Source organism: Anabrus simplex, chromosome 8, assembly GCF_040414725.1.
Source record: "Anabrus simplex isolate iqAnaSimp1 chromosome 8, ASM4041472v1, whole genome shotgun sequence".
Taxonomy (NCBI): domain Eukaryota; kingdom Metazoa; phylum Arthropoda; class Insecta; order Orthoptera; family Tettigoniidae; genus Anabrus; species Anabrus simplex.
The window spans coordinates 38,618,855-38,636,603 of NC_090272.1; the positions used below are offsets into that span (position 1 = coordinate 38,618,855).

The window sequence follows — 17,749 nt, forward strand, 5'->3', positions numbered from 1 at the left end:
CACAATGGAGACAGAACTAACTTCATGAACAAAATACCATAGGTGGTGGGGTCACATTAGGGGAATGGTGGAGAAATTGAGATTGAATAGGAGTTTTTTGTTCTGTTTTTTCTTGTGGCTTAATGTCACACTAACACATCAAAGGTTTCTGGCGAAGCAAGAATGGCAAACGGCTAGGATTGGGAAGGTAGTGGCCGTGGCCTTAATAAGACCTATCTGTGTCGGTGCGACGTAAAGCCCCTAGCAAAAAATAAAAAATAAATAAATAATTAAGGTACAGCCCCAGCATTTACTGGCGTGAAAAGAGAAACCACAGAAAACCATCTTCAGGACTGCCAACAGTGGGATTCAAACCCATCTTCTCCCGAATCAAAGCTCATAGCTGTGAGACCCTAACCATGTGGCCAACTCGCTCAATTTAAATAGGAGAATAATGTACTTGACCATGGAGGGTAAGAGAAGCAGAGGGGAGATGTACACCAATGAGGCAATAATAGGAAAGATATCAAGTAAGACATACAGAAAAACAGAAAGATACTATGAACTGGTTGGCAGTAATTTTCCACTGAGCACACATGCATCTAGCAGGTGACAGGGAATAGGTCACACTGTTAGTGTCAATCTCAAAGTGGTATAATTCAGTTACCACACACAGCGAGTTTTATTTTGTATTTAATCTCAAAGTGAAATACAGCCAAGTACAGTGGAATCCCATCAGTACATTCCTCAGGGAAAAGTTTTCCCTTATATGACATTATAAAAGTCCTGATCCCAAGTGCACTAAATATACGAAGGGCATACTATATTGTCAAAGGTTATAAATAAACATTATTAGGACTCTAATGGAAGACATATCTGTACTTTCTGTACTAAGAGTTAAGTTCTACCCGATGACACATGTCCACTAGTTGAAGCAGTGTATAACTGAGCCAGAACATAGATTATAATACCTACAGAATTTACTACAGAGATCATTTGTATACTATTTGTACTTCGACATTTTAGCATAATTTATTGTAATTACTTTAGGTACTTTTATCTTAATGTGTACATTTCTTGCTACATAACAACATTTTAACATCTGTAACATACCCAGGACCACAGCGCTTGGTCCAATTCAACTACTCATCACGGCACATATTATGATTGTTCATACAATTCATTTCATTAGTTTTATTCATTAGTTTTTGTTCATTAATAGAATATGTATTTTTTTAGGATATTACGACTAAAATGTGTATTTATTTGATTATGGCTAATGATGACCCCGAGTAGGGTCGAAACTAGTTCCAAGCGACTTAATGTAAGGTAAATATATGCATTGCAAAAAGAATGTATTGAATAGGTGGAAAAAATTTCGTCATCATCATCATCATCATCATCAGTTTTCCACTCCAGTTGCCCGGGTGTGGTTTACGAGCACTCTCCACTTCTGTCTGTCCATGTACCACTCTTCTCTCAAGACGACATCCCAGCTGACTCCTCTTGTTCCTATGTCCTCTTTCACTTGGTCCAGCCATCTCTTCCTAGGTCTTCCTACCGGTCGTGGAAAAAAAATTATAAAAATAAATTATATGTAATACTATATTGTTTTTACACTTTATTTTTTTTTACCCAAATGAAGTACATTACACACCAGCTGTTATGTTCACCTTCTTAATATAATCTCCTTGTAACTGTATGCACTTTTTCCATCAGTCTCTCCAGATCTTCCTGAAACCATTCTTTCGGAGTGTTGCGTACCCATGCCTTGACAGCTGTGTCCAGTTCTGCAAAATCCACAAAACAGCAACCACGCAGAGGTTTCTTCATGTTCCCGAACAGGTGATAATTAAATGATGGCACTGTTCGACATTTCTTTGGCGGTGGACTGCCCCTACGCTTCCATTGCATCGATTGTTTCATTTGTGCCTCGTGGTAATGGAGCCATGTCTCATCATCAATCACAAGCCTAGCCATGAAGTCGGTGGGATCTTGATCATGGCATTGCAAGAGTTCTCTGCAGCACACGTCCACAAGCCTCTGCTTTTTGTCTACAGACAACAGTCTGGGCACCCACGTGGATGACACCCTCCCCAACTGTAAGTGGCTGTGCACGATCCGCTGCAGGGTGTTTCAGCTAATTCCCGTTGGCTGCCTCTATTTCCGTAAATGTGATGCATTAGTTTCCTTGGATAACCTGTTTGACCCGGACAATGTTGGCTGGTGTTGACACTGTCACATTCTTTCCTGACCTGGTTCCCTTGTCCAACAAAGTGCGCCCTGTTTTCCAACGAGTTGTAAACTGTTTTCTGTGGCGGTGCATATTCTCCACAGACTGCCACCAAGCGCCGATGAATTTCTGCAGTGGTCACTCCTTCTTCCCAAAGGAACCAAGTCGTATAGCGCTGTCCCTGACGGTTGCTTTCCATGTTGTCTGCTCCTATGCTGACAGTGTTGTTATGAAATGGCTACAATGAGTGCATTCGTTGGTCCTTGTACGTGTGCTGCTACCAAACAGTGGAACAAGACACTAGTTACACATCACCACCTTCAAAAGTGAACCATGCCCGGACGTACAAAAAATAAAGTGTAAAGCAATATAGTATGCCCCTTGCTTAAAATGTTGCTTTAGCATGTTTACTCACTCCCTCTTACTACATTCAAATTTTGACATCCCTCATTCAATATTTTGGCCAACCCTTGCGCATTTGTCAGTCCAGTTCCACCTGCATCTTAGCGATGCGATGTGTGTTAGTGAGATAGGGAATGCTTAATTACACTTACAAATAGCGGGCGTCCTGTATTTTATTTCGTAAACATTAGAACATACCCTGAAACAATGACAGACTCTCGTTATTTGATGTCACACATGTTTGGTTTTCTCTGCTAGCATTCGGAAACCTGAGACCAAAGAACGGTCACTGTCTGTATGGTATTTGAGCAATTGGCATTCAGCTGCTTACAAATGCTGTTTAAAGAATCATCCTGTTCTATGAGTTTTAAAATTGGATTTCTATTTCACATGGACAGTACGAATCTTCCTATAACTTCAAACAATAGCAAAAACTTTAACAGCTGATCACTGAACCACATTCGAGCACCATCGATTCAGGTCGTATCACATCAGCAAAGATTAAGCGAATGCTTCAGCGTGGCATGGTAATGCAATCAAGAGCTCATTATCAGTTTATCACCATCTTAGTCTCGATAATGTCATCAAAGATTATATTTACATTCATTCAGTGACGGAAGTTTGCCTTATAGTGCTGTTGGTGTATTCTAATTTGGCATTATCTATGTATATGCAATGTAGAGAAAGTGTGGCAAATAACAAAAACGAAAAACTGAAAATCCTTCAAGAAGTCGATCGCAATACAAATATGAAGCGCGTCATTCTTCAAATACAACTGTTAGTATACATAAACAGATTGGAACTGCTTTTGAAGAAGAGGAAAGTGCTAAAAGAAAACTTAATTCACCAGTCGGTTTCCAGAATTAGAATTGGTTTGTACTGTACATGTGTGAGCTTCAAATGTGCCACGAGACGGTACTATGGTTTAAGCTCAGGCAACATGTTTAGCACAGAAGACTGAATGTGACGATTTCAAAGCATCCAATGGCTGCTGCTGCTGCTGCTGCTGCTGCTGCTGCTGCTACTGATAATGATGATGATGAGCCAGATCCTGAACTAATTCCTTTGGTGTCAAAAAGAGATGGAGGCAAACGACAAAGTGAAGAGGTATGCGAGTAATTTTAATAATAATAATAATAATAATAATAATAATAATAATAATAATAATAATAATAATAATGATGTTACTGGCTTTACGTCCCACTAACGGCTTTTACAGTTTTCGGAGACGCCGAGGTGCGGGAATTTAGTCCCACAGGAGTTTTTTTACGTGCCAGTAAATCTACTGACATGAGGCTGACGTATTTGAGCACCTTCAAATACCACCGGACTGAGCCAGGATAGAACCTGCCAAGTTGGGGTCAGAAAGCCAGCGCCTCAACCGTCTGAGCCACTCAGCCCGGCACGAGTAGTTTTGAACTTGATAATGACATAATGACTTTATTAAATACCATAGATAGTATATTTTGAAATTAAAACAAAAAAAAAAAGCAATCAACCCTACATAAGTATTTCAAACCAATATAAATATTCATGTTTGAGTGTGAGGTAAGACATATTATTAGATTCAAAGTTCATGTAATTCCAAATTTTGTTTTTTCGTAATCACGTTTTCCCGTCTATGACATCCAAATCCTTGGTTCCCTTTAAAAAAACATACTAAAGAGATCCCACAGTATGTTTTCCTCAGCACAATGTTCATTTATCCATTATTCGTATGTGTTAACTTAGCCTGTCAAGTTCAAAGACAACTTGCAAGATTCCAGAGTGTAGAAGTTCCAGGTCATACAATAATCCACAATCTTTATAGTAAATTTCATGCCATGGATAGTGTTCAGTCCATGATACCTAACAAGCAGTGTACAGTTCTTGCCAAAGCAACATTTTCTCTGCAGTAAATTTTAATATACTGTCTACTAGACAAATCCACACACCCTGAATGAATTAAAACACAATATCAGCCAGCAAATAAGAGTCAGCACTACTCAACATGAACTACGTCCAGTGACTGATAGTTCTTTAAAGATGGTGGTCAGTTTTAGCACGTCATTTCATAAAGCTGGTAGGTAAAACCTTTTGAAATACATTAAGAAACTGTTGTATGGTTGTGTCAGCAGCACCACTCTACGATATGTGCAGATAGCAATCATCATGATAATCTCCACTGCATCCAGGACAATGTTCATATAAAAAACGATTAAAACTTGGGATTACATGTGTTAGGTTTCCTTCAATAAAACCTTCTATACCTGTAATATCATCTATTTGCAGACAATATTGTGATATGGGGTGAAAATTAGCCAGTACAGAGTGGGTTTAGATACATGGAGTTATTGAGGAGTAGGCATGGAAATAATCTAGGACAAGATTAAAACAATGCCAGTGACAAGGAAAGAAGTTTTTTTTCTGATTAAAAAAAAAGGAAAGAAGTTTGTTAAGAAGGAAGCCACACTTTCCAGTGTCGACTCAGTTAAATGTAACTTTAAAGCTCTTCAGTCTGTCGAACACACAGGTTAAATATAATTATAATACTACAACATACCTCTAAAAGAACACATTATTAAACAAGGGATTCCTTGTTTAATAGTGTATATTTTCAGACAAGGAATTGAATCTCATGAAAAATGGAAACTCCGTCAGATCCAACCGCGTCCTCCACCCACCTTTAGATGTGACCTACGTGGCCGCATGTTTCATACGAAGATTTGCTTGATCAGTCATCAGCGACATCTCCAAAGAGCCAACAGACTTTAAGAAGAATTACAGGGAAAAAACGTATTCTCGAAAACGAGCAGCGGATAACAAGTGTATATTTTTAACCCTTGTTTAATAATGTGTTTTTTTTTTTTTTTTTTTTTACAGGTATGTTGTAGTATAATGTTTACATTTAATCTGTGTGTTTGGCAGACTGAGGAAGTTACATTTAAAGGAAAGAAGAGCAATAAAATTAAATAATGAGCCATTAGAAATGGTAGACAATTTCAAATAAGATGGAACAATAACAAAGGAGGTACAGAGCATGAGAGACCTAGTAATGACCAAGTACCAAGATAATGTGAACAGGTGTTATACAAGACATATTTTGCTCCAGTTTTGACATGTGGAGCAGAAACATGAGTTACAACTGCTAGACAGAAAAGCAAAATTAAAACGAGTTTTCTGCAAAAAAAAAATCAGGATTGTATGACGAATGGAAAGATATGGACGGGCTGGGAGTGGAGAAACTACAGGACAGAACATTTTTAAAAGGGCCAAAATGATATGGAAATATCAGAAGGATGGAAAAAACAAGAATTCCCTGAGCAATATCCATATGGTCAGTGAATAAGGAGAGACCAAGAAGTAGGCCAAAGAGAAGATGGATAACAATAAGTGAAGGAAGGGGTGGCAAGAATAGTTGATGTGCCAGAATATTCTGAGAGGAGTAGTGAAAGAACAGACAGAAAAGGAGGTCACCCTACACGACAAGGAGTTGGATATAAGGAGCAGGAGAGGAAGATGATCATGCCTGCTTCATATCTCAAAATTTGTTTCCATCTAATAACAGCATTCACAAGCCACTCTCATGCACATGCAGACAGTTTTCTACACGAATATCCCTATTATAAAGAAAACTACACTACCTTCTCATCCCCCAGAGCCGAGTCATAGCCAGCGGACACAATGATGAGGTTGGGTCCAAACTACATATGGAAAGCAAACACATGAAATAATTAAGACAAATGTATCAAACCTCAGGGCATCCAATAGCTGCATCATAACCAGCAGACACCAGGACTAACTCTGGTTGGAACTAAAAGAGAAACAAAGGCATACAATTATAGCATACACAATTGGTGCATCAAAATTTGTCAATGAAGAAACACATTATTTCAATGATGAGCTCAATTTTTTCTACCGAGGTATTGGTGGCTGCTGCTATATCAATTTAGTAGTGACCAAGTGTTGAAAAACAGACAGGGGAAAAAAGGTAAGAATCATAGCAAACAAGTGCAAAATAAGAACTTGAGCTTTTAACTTAAACCTGATCAGGACAAATCACATGTTCAAAATTCAGCCAATAAAAGGAAACAAACTATATGCACATACCACACATACCTCCATGTTTATTTTGTCATCTGCTTTGTAGCAAGTGATGCCAAAACATGATTCCAGACACTAAAACACAGGAAATGATGCTGATTCTTAATGAGCCAGTACACTCTTGAACTGTGACCACCTGATCTAGTTTTGAGCGTATTAGGCAAGGAATTGACACCTCACTTAAATACATTTCTTCCCCGTAAACCAGCACTATCCTTTATACATTAGAACAATAGCATTCCTAGCCTGTAAGTATAACAGTGCGTAACTGACACAATAATACGAGGCCTCTTCAGAAAAATAACCAAACTTTGAAAATGCCACGCAGTTTTCAGTGAATGGTGCTGTATAGTGGTATCCCTCCTAATTACCTAGCTATTTGCTGTGGATTTCTCAAATTAATTAACACTCAGCAATTGTTAGCTTGCAAGTGTGCAGAGTATGTGTTGCGAGTGTCGAGATGTCTGAATACTACATGCAGCATACTGACTTTTAGCTGCTGCTTCCAATGGGGAAAATATCTATAGACAACCACAGTGCTGTAAAAAAAAGTTGCAGAGACAGAAGGTTACGTTGAACACCAGGCAAATTTGCCGTGCGGTTAGGGATGCGCAGCTGTGAGCTTGTATCCGGGAGATAGTGGGTTCAAACCCCACTGTCAGCAGCCTTGAAGATGTTTTTTTTTGTGGTTTCCCATTTTCACACTAGTCAAATCCTAGGGCTGTACCTTAATTCAGGCCATGGCCGCTTCTTTCCCACTCCTAGCCCATTCCTGCCTCATTGTCACCATAAGACATACCATAGTATGTGTCGGTGTGATGTAAAGCAAATTGTAAAAACAAAACAAAAAATAATAATAATTTTTAAAAGTTATGTTGAACGTGAAAGTGCCATTGATCTCTTTTCTTCAACATTAAAAATGTTGTGCACCTTGAATTCCTTCCCAAGGGTCAAACAGAGAGCTACTGGCATTACCTCTAAGTCTTGAGACATTTGGGAGATGTCATGAAAACAAAATCATATTTGCAGAGAAATGACTCCTGGAACCTACAGCACGACAATGCACCAGCTCATGCATTGCTGTTGATTTGTGAATTTTTAACGAGCATGAAGACAATTGCGCTACTTCATCGTGCTTACAGAAACTGATCATATATGATTAAGGCTGCAGAAAGCCTTTCCTTTTTTTAATGCTACACCAACACTGACAGGTTTTATGGTGACAATGGGATAGGACAGGACTAGGAATGGGTAGGAAGCAGCCATGGCTTTAATTAAAAACTGAAAAAGAAGAAAACCTTTTTTGTTAGTGGTTTAACGTCACACTAACACATCAAAGGTTTTCGGACATAGAAGTATGGGAAAGTGATAGCATTGGGATGGTAGCAGCCACGGCCTAAAATAAGGTACAACCCCAGCATCTGCCTGGTGTGAAAATGAGAAACCACAGAAAACCATCTACAGGGCTGCTGAACCTTCTCCCGAATACAAGCTCACAGCTATGCAATCCAAACTGCACAACCAACTCACTCCACGAAGAAGACAATGGCGACTTTGGTGAAACTGAAAATATATCTGAGCATTCATTAGTGATATTCTTTTAAAGAAATGTGCCTTATGTCACTCAGTTTCTGGGTCGTGATAATTGAAGTTAAAACCACACTATAACTAAGTGTAAAAAATATTAGCATCCAATTTCACAGAAATTCACCTCAAACGAAGGAAGTGAATAAGTTCCATTTCCATTTGGCAGGACAGAGGCTCTGCATGCAAAATTCCATTCAATAGGATGCTCTACCAATTATTATGGAAGGATAAAGTTAAACTAGTTGAGCCAGTATGGAACATTAGGTGAACATTAGCAATACAGGGTCTGCTAACCAGCCATCAAGCCTACTGTAGCCCAGTGTCTTGCTGACTGAGTGAGAAAGAAAAAAGAGTATTACTAAGTGTACAGAACTTACTTCTCACAAAATAATGTTGAAAGTGCTGTCCCTCGGTTTGTATGAATTCCAAACACCTCTGGTTTCGACTTTAACAATTTCATGATAATCTGAACAGAAAATGAGCTTTCTCAAGTTCGCTGACCCATATGCCAGAGAGATTTCCGTTGTGAATGTTCACAATTGGCACAGATTTAATCAACTTCTCTGTACAAATTTAGCATTTAAAGTAAGATTTCCTGTCAAAAAACACCCATTTTCTTTACTTTCTTTCCCAGCTTATGAATTGGGTTTATGTGTAAAACTCAAACACCTGGAAATTTATGTATACATGTCCTTCGCGCATACAGAGTGCTACACTTTTCCTTTTTACCAGAGGTTCAGAAGGGTAAATTATGCCGTTCCAAAGTATCTGTCTCACACATTATTGTTGCTTAACAAAAGTCATAACAAGACTAAAAGCATTCTTCGATAACTTGCAACAACATACGGTATCATTCATAGCGATCTACAGTTGGTAGGTCTAAAGCACTGTAAATATGTCTAATGACAGATCTAAAATGATGACTCCAATTACAGTAGGTCTAATAAAAGAGATTTAACGGCTTTCTTGCTGAGACTTGTGGAATATGTCTCTTTCAAAGAAACATTTACTAGGTTGTGAAAAATATACTCTTGGATATGATCTGTGATCTGTGGAAGATGTCTCTTTCAAAGAAATGTTTACTATATGGTGTAAAATGTTATTGTAAAATATTTTATTTGTATTCCTTTTATCTATCTAAATTTGGAAATGTAAGTACAGTACTAGATTGTAAATTATTATTATTGTTAAGTGCTTTTTTGTAATGTTCTGGAAATTTTCATGATGTAGACTTTCGGAACAGGGTGTGACTGTTCCTGTCGAGTCTAGAAGCATGTTTTTACTAATTTTGGAAGATGGAAAGTTCGCGATTAGGGTTAGGTGATGTTCTGGAATATTGTGAAAACATCGCGGTTTGGTAAGGGGTTTTGATTGGTGGATCTGGGAGGCGGGAGGGAAACTTCTGTGGTCTGAATGGTTACTCGTTGATTGCACCGGGGCCAGCCTTGCTTTCTTAAGAGAGCGAGGCAAGATTTCGCGGTCTTTTTTCGTTTCTCGTCAGTCCAGTGATCAGAAGCACGTCGGTTATCCTCCCACCCAGGATGGGCTGCCTTGGGGTAAACGCTGTTGGCTTCATTTCCATCTTAATTTATATTTAATTTTTGTTTGTATTTTCCATAGGAGTTTACCCCTACTCGCCCAGACCGTCAATCAATTACTCAGATACCTTAGCTTTTCAGTTGGGCCTGGCTATTTGATTTTGGAAGCATTCCCCCTTTTCCTTTGGTTTGGTTAAACGCGTAATTAGTAGATTTTTTTTTTGCTAGTTGTTTTACGTCGCAGCGAAACAGATATGTTTTATGGCGACGATGGGATAGGAAAGGCCTAGGAAGTGGAAGGAAGCAGCCGTGGCCTTGATTAAGGTACAGCCCCGGCATTTGCCTGGTGTGAAAATGGGAAACCACGGAAAACCATCTTCAGGGCTGCCGACAGTGGGGCTCGAACCCACTATCTCCCGATTACTGGATACTGACCACACTTAAGCGACTGCAGCTATTGAGCTCGGTAATTCGTAGATTAATTTTATTTCCCTCGGGGTTTGCCTCCAGTAACTCTGTATCACTTGATGCACGCTAGTTTTTCCTCTGCCCCGGATCAGAAGTGTTTCTGGTGTGGGAGTAAGTTGAACTGGCATCTGCATCAAGTATAAATATTTTTGGTTTCCTCTTTGTTTCCATTATGTGGCGCGATTGTCTGAAAGTGTGTTAACTTTCACTTAATTTTGTATTTGTATCATATGGTTTCTATTAGCCTTAAACGTTGTATTCTGGAATTTGCATTATGTTAAGCGTTAAGGTATCTTTGGTTACCCACTTTGACTTAAAAAGAAAGCCCTTGGCAAATTACATCTAATTTTTGTTTGGAGATATCGAAATGGGAATTTCGAATTGACGAATTTTGTTCCAAAAATTCTTTGTAATGTTTATTTTGGAAATAATATCACAGATCAAGGGATCACCGTTTATTTTCCTAGAAACCCGCAACCTACGTATCCCAATGCCCCTGGTAGGGTTTCCATGCCCGCTCTATATCCTTTTATTATAGTTATTATAGTTGTCACGTTGCCCAACCTGATGTTCATTTGTTTAGACTTGATGCAGTTTATCTGATGTTGGGTTTGGTGCTATGGATGTTAAAGTGCCGTATAATTTAATTTTTCCTTTTTCTTTGCTATGTATTGTGTAACCACTGGAAACCGGTTACACTTGCATTCCAGTAAAATCGAGAGAGATTTCCTGAAGTTCTGGCTGTCACATCAAGTTTGTTGCAATGTAGCAGGTGTTCCTTATCCTTTTGCTTCCATGGTCATGGCAAAGTGTGCATTTTCCGGATCTCAGGATGTTGATTTGTTTCAGATAAGCTGCAAGACAGTCGTGGCCAGTGTTAAGTCTGAAAAAGGCTACAGTTTCGCTTCTTGGTTTTTTTTTATATTGAACCCATTTAGCATCAATATCCTTCCAAAATTTGGTTTCGGCTGTTTTCTTTGCCATTTCTTCACACCTGTTTTTAATAGTATTTTTCAGAATCCTTTCTGCTGACATAAAGTAAGTCTGACTGGCAGGTTGTTGAAGTGTGGTACCTGTTTTTTGGCTAATCTGTCTGCCTCTTCATTACCTGTTATTCCAACATGAGAAGGAATCCACTGAAATGAGATCTGTTTGTGGAGTCTTTGGAGGGTTTTTATCATACATAGAATTCCTTTCAGTTCTTTATTTTGAGACATTATTTGACGAGACGGCTTGGATGGCTGTTTCTGAATCCGTAAGGGTAACAAATTTTTGGTAATCATTGTTTCTGCCTATTAACTGTTGTAGTGCATGGGAAATTGCTTTTATCTCTACATCAAAATTTGTTTTGTTTTGGCCTATTGGGAAGTGGAGTTAGAAGAGAGATGAATGTATTCCTGCCCCAGTTCTGTTTTCCTTGCCTGTGAGCCATCTGTACATATTTTTAGCCATTAATTAGACAGATATCTTTCTTCTATTGTACAGAGGGCCAGCTGTTTTAGATCATGTGGTGAACAGTCTTTCTTGCAGGCCTCTTCTAGCAAAGTAAGATCTGCTTTGATGATGATGTTGCAAGGTACAATACATACCAACAACCTTCATACACTAAAAGATTTGGCAAGTCACATCAAACAATTCTTCTTTCTCCTCCTCAGTCCCTTTTCCCATGCCTTTGTGGGTCAAGGGTGCAAGCTGTGTTGCCCTTGTGGATCTGACCCTGTTTTACGGCCAAATACCCTCCCGATACCAACCCTATGAGGAGAGACGGCATTTACTATTGTATGTTTCTATGGTGGTTTGTAGAGTAGTGTGTTTATGAAGAGAAGTGTGTTGGGACAGACACAAATACCTAGTCCCTAAGTCAGAGGAATTAACCTTACATTATTAAAATCCCCAACCTGGCCAGGAATCGAACCTGGGACCCTCTAAAGCGGAGGCCTCGACACTGACCATTCAGTCAAGGAGCCAGACTCCTATCAGACATCACTGCATGTTTGCAAACCTGTTTTAGAGTGAGACCTGAGGAACAACATTTTGAATATCTCCTTCAATGGCAGGTAGTTTATAGAGTATAAGAATCACCAAACTAGCTTTCGACTTAGTAGTGTGTAGTTAAGGCTCATATTTTACTAGCAACCAGGTGAGCGTCAATGAGGTCACACGATTTTTTATTTGTTTTTAACATCTTTTCAAACAGAGAAACTTTCTAACAGATGCCTGAGAGTCAGAAGTTTGTCTCAAAGCACTTCTTTAACCCATTAGCTTACTCATTTTTAAGAATTATGTCAAAATATCTTTCTTTTTTCATGAAAAGCCTAATTATGATAATAGCTATGCTACAATGTAGCATGGTTAGTATTGTTCAATATTTACTGAAGTAATCTTAAAAGCAATTTTATAGACGAAACGTCATTAGTCAGTATCTCACTAAATAGAATTAGTTTGTTAAATTTTACTTTCAGAACATTAAACTTCTCCCCAACTTCATTTACATCCCTCTCACCAATAAAAGAAATATTCTGAACCACACTACTTACGTCCATGCCATGTGTCATTATACGTAGGCTCAGTGCACTGACAATAGGCCTATTTGCAGCTGCAGTTCCACTCATAACATTATCATTATTAGTGCTGCTACTTTTACATTCTGATCATCATTCATAGTATCACTACAATTATCCAATAGACAGTCTTCGATTTGCTTTACAACCCTCCAGAAATTTTCTTTTTAATTTTTATTATTTTTATTTTTGCAAGTTGCTTTACGTCGCACCGACCTCCAGAAATTAGCACGAATGCCTGCATTGCTAACATAAAGGCTTTGCTGCCATCACTATGCACACTACTGAATGCATGCTAGGATATGCAGACTAACAGGCATGCATGGTAGCAATATGAAACAAAAGAATATTTATAAAGAAAGTTGTGCTATTACGAGTATAGGTCCCACTAGTGAACATTTCAGTATGCTCTTCCCATCTTCTAGTGGAAGCCTGAATAATTTAGAGGTGAAAAATTAATGACAGAAGTCTTTGCAAGTTCCATTCATCGAAGTAGCTTACCCCCCTTCACATGGCACTACAGCCCGTGAAGGGTCTTGGCCTACAAAGCGACCACTGCTCAGCCCAAAGGCCTGCAGATTAAGAGGTGTCATGTGGTCACCATGAAGAATCCTCTTGGGCATTATTCTTGGCTTTCTAGACCAGGGCCGCTATCTCACTGTCAGACAGCTCCTCAATTCTAATCCCATAGGCTGAGTGAACCTCAAACCAGCCCACAGGTCCAGGTAAAAATCCCTGACCTGACCGGGAATTGAACCCAGGGTCTCCAGGTAAGAGGCAGGCACGCTACCCCTCCACCACGGGGCCAGCTAAAGTATCTTATGGCCCAAATAATTATGTGCGAGTGGTACTCATCAAAGTAAGACAAAGGGTTAATGAACTGGAAGCTAGCAAGACCAAATTGACAAATTTCCTAACATATTACAAGACTGAATTTGTTAACTTGGAAAAATAAGGCCAACTAAACGACAGCACCATTAATTAAGGTTATGTCACTCATAACGTATCTTACTAACATGTTTGAGATAAATACGATAAGCACTCACCTCATAAGCCATAGGTAATAACACCTGTTGGAAAACTGCAAGGTAATCAGCATCTTTCATTCCTGTTTTATTAAGAGGAATGTTGAAATTGTATCCTGTCCCCTTTCCAGTTCCTATGTAATTGAAGTTGGATTCTCGAAGATTTGGCCAGAAACTGCCATGTTCATAGCGATGGATGGAAAAGTACACCACCCTAGAGATCAAACAGAAAACAGGTAACCAGAATTCAATAGAATATTCCCTTCTTCTAAAAATGTGCGTGAATTCCAACTGTGAGTGTTACAAAAAGAAATAGAGTTTGTTTTTTTAGAAGTGCTAGAAATTCAAGAATGCCTTGTTTATACGTGGGCAATGACACCCTCATAATGTAAGTTAGTATTTATCAATAAAAGTCCAGAAATACTTGACAAGTTTCAGAAAGTATATTGTTTCAACTAGTCACACTAACTTAAAATAAGTGGTCAAATGTCAACTTCAGCCTTATGGAAATGCAAATAAGTTCCCAAATTCTGTGAATGTAGAATGTTATAACACAACCTAGTATAATTCAATTGCACAGTGATATCACTCACTGAAGACGAAAATTAATGAAGGCTCATATATATAGTCCCAGTTGGTGAACAGAGGACTGACCTCAACATATCCATGAACAAGGAAATAAACAGTCTCTCTATTTTACCTTCAATAGTGTGTGGTGACATGTTAGGGGTGGTTGGAGAGTTTTCACCATGCTAATTTATCTTTAGCCAGCAGCAAAACCTCGAATAAGTGTCCTTACCCGATCAACCCACTGGTTGGTGATCATCCTTGAATCTCCCTCCTGGCACCTTCCTTTCTACTACCAGCTTCTCCTTGCCTTCAATCCTCCTTAAAACATGGTGAAGTATCTCAAGAATGCTTGGCTGATCTTGTCCGTAAGGCTGTTTTTTCACTACGTTCTTCTCAAGAATTAAAGCACTGGTCCGGTGTTCTGCCCCAGCAAGGACTCACCGGTAGACCTATATTTCCAGCACTATTTTCTTCATGTCAGCAGTTTAAAACATCCATGCCTCAGCAGTGTATTTGCGAATTGAAAATATCAGCACATTTACCAACTTCAGTTTGGTATTTTTCATGGTGGTCCTGTCCCTCCACTTCTTGGGGGGTTTGCCAATCAACACACGGACCAAGGCAAAGGGGTCTTCTTATCTCGCCAGAACAATCCTGTTGTTCGAGATTAGAGTTCCCAGGTAGATCAATCTCCTCACAATCTCAAACCCAGCTACTCTTCTCATAAGTGGCAGGCTGTTGTTTGTCCAATCCATGATCTTGACTTTCATCTTCCTATTGCTAATTACAAGACCATACTCCCTGCTAATTCTTGTCAGTCAATCAATGATTATCTTAGATTCCCTGGCACTTATTTTCATTATGAGGGTGCCATCGGCAAACCTCAGGTTGGTGATGCTCCCCGCCAAGCCACCTTCCTATTCTTCTACATGATGTGTTCAGAGCAAATGATGTCATTGTATCGGTGACAAAATGTACAATTCAGATTACCATCAAAACATCAGGAATATTATCAAACATTAAGTGACACATTAGCCACATCATTTCAAATTATTCTTCAGGAAGAGCCTATACACAGTCACTGCATCACATATAACTCTCGTCCCGATGACATGCTGATGATAATGTGAAGGAAGTACGATATACAACAAACAGTGCTGTCACCAATGTTAATGATTTTAATAGGAGTAGTGAACAACGATACAACTTGGTACCCAAAATTATGACCGAAACATATTTTGTTGAGGAGAAAAATTAAAGAAGTCCTATAAAATTAAAATTCTATGAACTGACTTTATGAAAAATGCCAATTTCTCTATTATTAAACATTTCATGGTTATGAAATACAGTTCATTAATACAAGTTATATTGGATATGAACACGTATAAATATTTCTAAAATAATTGCAATAACTGACTGGAATGAAAAATGCAACATTCATTTTTTTTTTATGGAGATTCATTTTAAATCCTTAAATCTTTAAGAGATTAAAATATTATTTTATGGTCTAATACCATAATATTGAAATTTTGAAACCTAAAAATGAAAAAATCTAAAAGATTTAATTGAGCTGTTCAAGAAAGACATAAATAACACGTAATCAACGTGTACACTTCTAGCTGCTACGGGTAATCACATACTGTCTACCCCTCACTGATACCGTTTTCCTTTTCGTTTACTGCTATTCATAGACTTCTGCTCCCAAGTTTAGAAGCATGTACATCCACCTCTTGTTTAATTCAACTCCGATGAATGTTGCAATCCTCTCCTATGGAATCTGCTCCCATTTTCTTGAAGAGTCTCTGGCAGGTCCTGTAGGATGTCAGGATAATGCTGGTAAATCCTTCCTACATCATCCCATACATGATTACGCAGACCCAGATCTAGAATACGAGCAAGCCATATCATAGCACGAATCCCAACTTCACCAAGTACTATCGTATAATATGTGCAGGATGTGGGCAAGTGTTGTAATGTATCAGCACGAAAGCATCACCAGTGAATGGTGCAAAAGTACAGAATGCTCCTCGTGAATTTCATCCACATATGTGTAATGTTCTACGAAGCCCAGGTACATACTATTAATTAAACTTATTCCTGCCCATACTATCACAGAACTCCTCCAAAAAGCTGTCCTGGGTGAAATGTGACCTTCTCCAAATTCTTTCTCAGCCATTTGGTGTTCAGAGGCAAACTCACGAATCATCAGTGAATAACACTTGCTCCCACTACTGTACCATTCAGTCATGATGTTCTGCCACAGAACACAGTTGAACAATGCAATGTTCAGCGAGTTCAGGGCCTACAGCAAGTCTTCTGGCATGGAGACTGGCTCTTGTAACCATCTCCAGACAGTCCTCTTGCTGATGTTAGACAAGGTCATAAACCATCAAGTGCATCATTCTCTTACAGAAACATAACAGACAACTTTTCCCATCAAGGAAGATAAGATGATATATGGAAATTGCGTCAAATGTACAATTACAGCTAATTTCTAATATTTGCCATGTGTTACATTTTTTGTGCTAGTCTGTATACGTACAGTGTGATCGAAAAATGACTTTTTAATTATTATTATTATTATTATTATTATATTTTATATTGCACCGGCTGTCAGGTTTTTTTTTGGCGACAGAAGGTTGCAACCAGTGACTTACCGTTTTCAGGGTTTCTGAAAGTGGGGTTCAAATCTACCATCTCCCAGATGCAAGCTAACAGCCAACTTGCTCGGTTTACAAAGTGCATGTAGTATTAATTTTTAATAGCTAGAGATGTATCAGTGGCGAGTACAAACTCTAGGCTTTAAGGGTAAAAATACTGGTGGACTTTTACTTTAAAACACTCCCACTGCACTTCAGGTAAAAATAGCAACAATTCTTAGCCATAGATTACAACTGCTGAGGGAGAAACTAAACCACAATAGACCTGACTTCATTACAGTATATTTTCTTTCAATCAAATTATTATTATTATTATTATTGTTATTATTACAATCTGCTTTACATCGCACGAACACACACAAGTTTTCATGGCAACGACGGGATAGGAAAGGACTAGGACTGAGAAGGAAGGGGACGTAGCCTTAATTAAAGAACAGCCCCAGCACTTGCCTGGTGTGAAAATGGGAAACCACGGAAAACCATCTTCAATAAATATAAAATTAAATACTTTCTAACTTGCGTATGAACAGAGGAGATATTTCTCATTGAAAGCATGAGAATGGAGAGGGGGAATTATCTTACGAGGAAGTACAATCAAATAAACCTTCTCAGACTTCATAATGGAACAACTACTGTATTCCGT

The 17,749-nt window shown here is 38.7% G+C and overlaps 1 protein-coding gene across 8 annotated transcripts in view; it reads right to left on the reverse strand.

The window, feature by feature from the left end:
• HDAC6 (histone deacetylase 6) overlaps positions 1–17,749 on the reverse strand; it is a 458,923-nt gene that overhangs the window by 344,939 nt on the left and 96,235 nt on the right. For 7 of the 8 annotated variants that reach the window (XM_067152102.2, XM_067152103.2, XM_067152104.2 and 4 more), the window contains 2 exons: positions 13,898–14,090; positions 6,348–6,407 (listed from right to left, as the gene is read on the reverse strand). In XM_067152102.2, the coding sequence (XP_067008203.1) occupies positions 6,348–6,407; positions 13,898–14,090 (253 nt within the window). Of the gene's footprint in view, positions 1–6,237; positions 6,298–6,347; positions 6,408–13,897; positions 14,091–17,749 lie in introns of all 8 variants that reach the window. The other variant, XM_067152101.2, reaches the window with a different exon arrangement.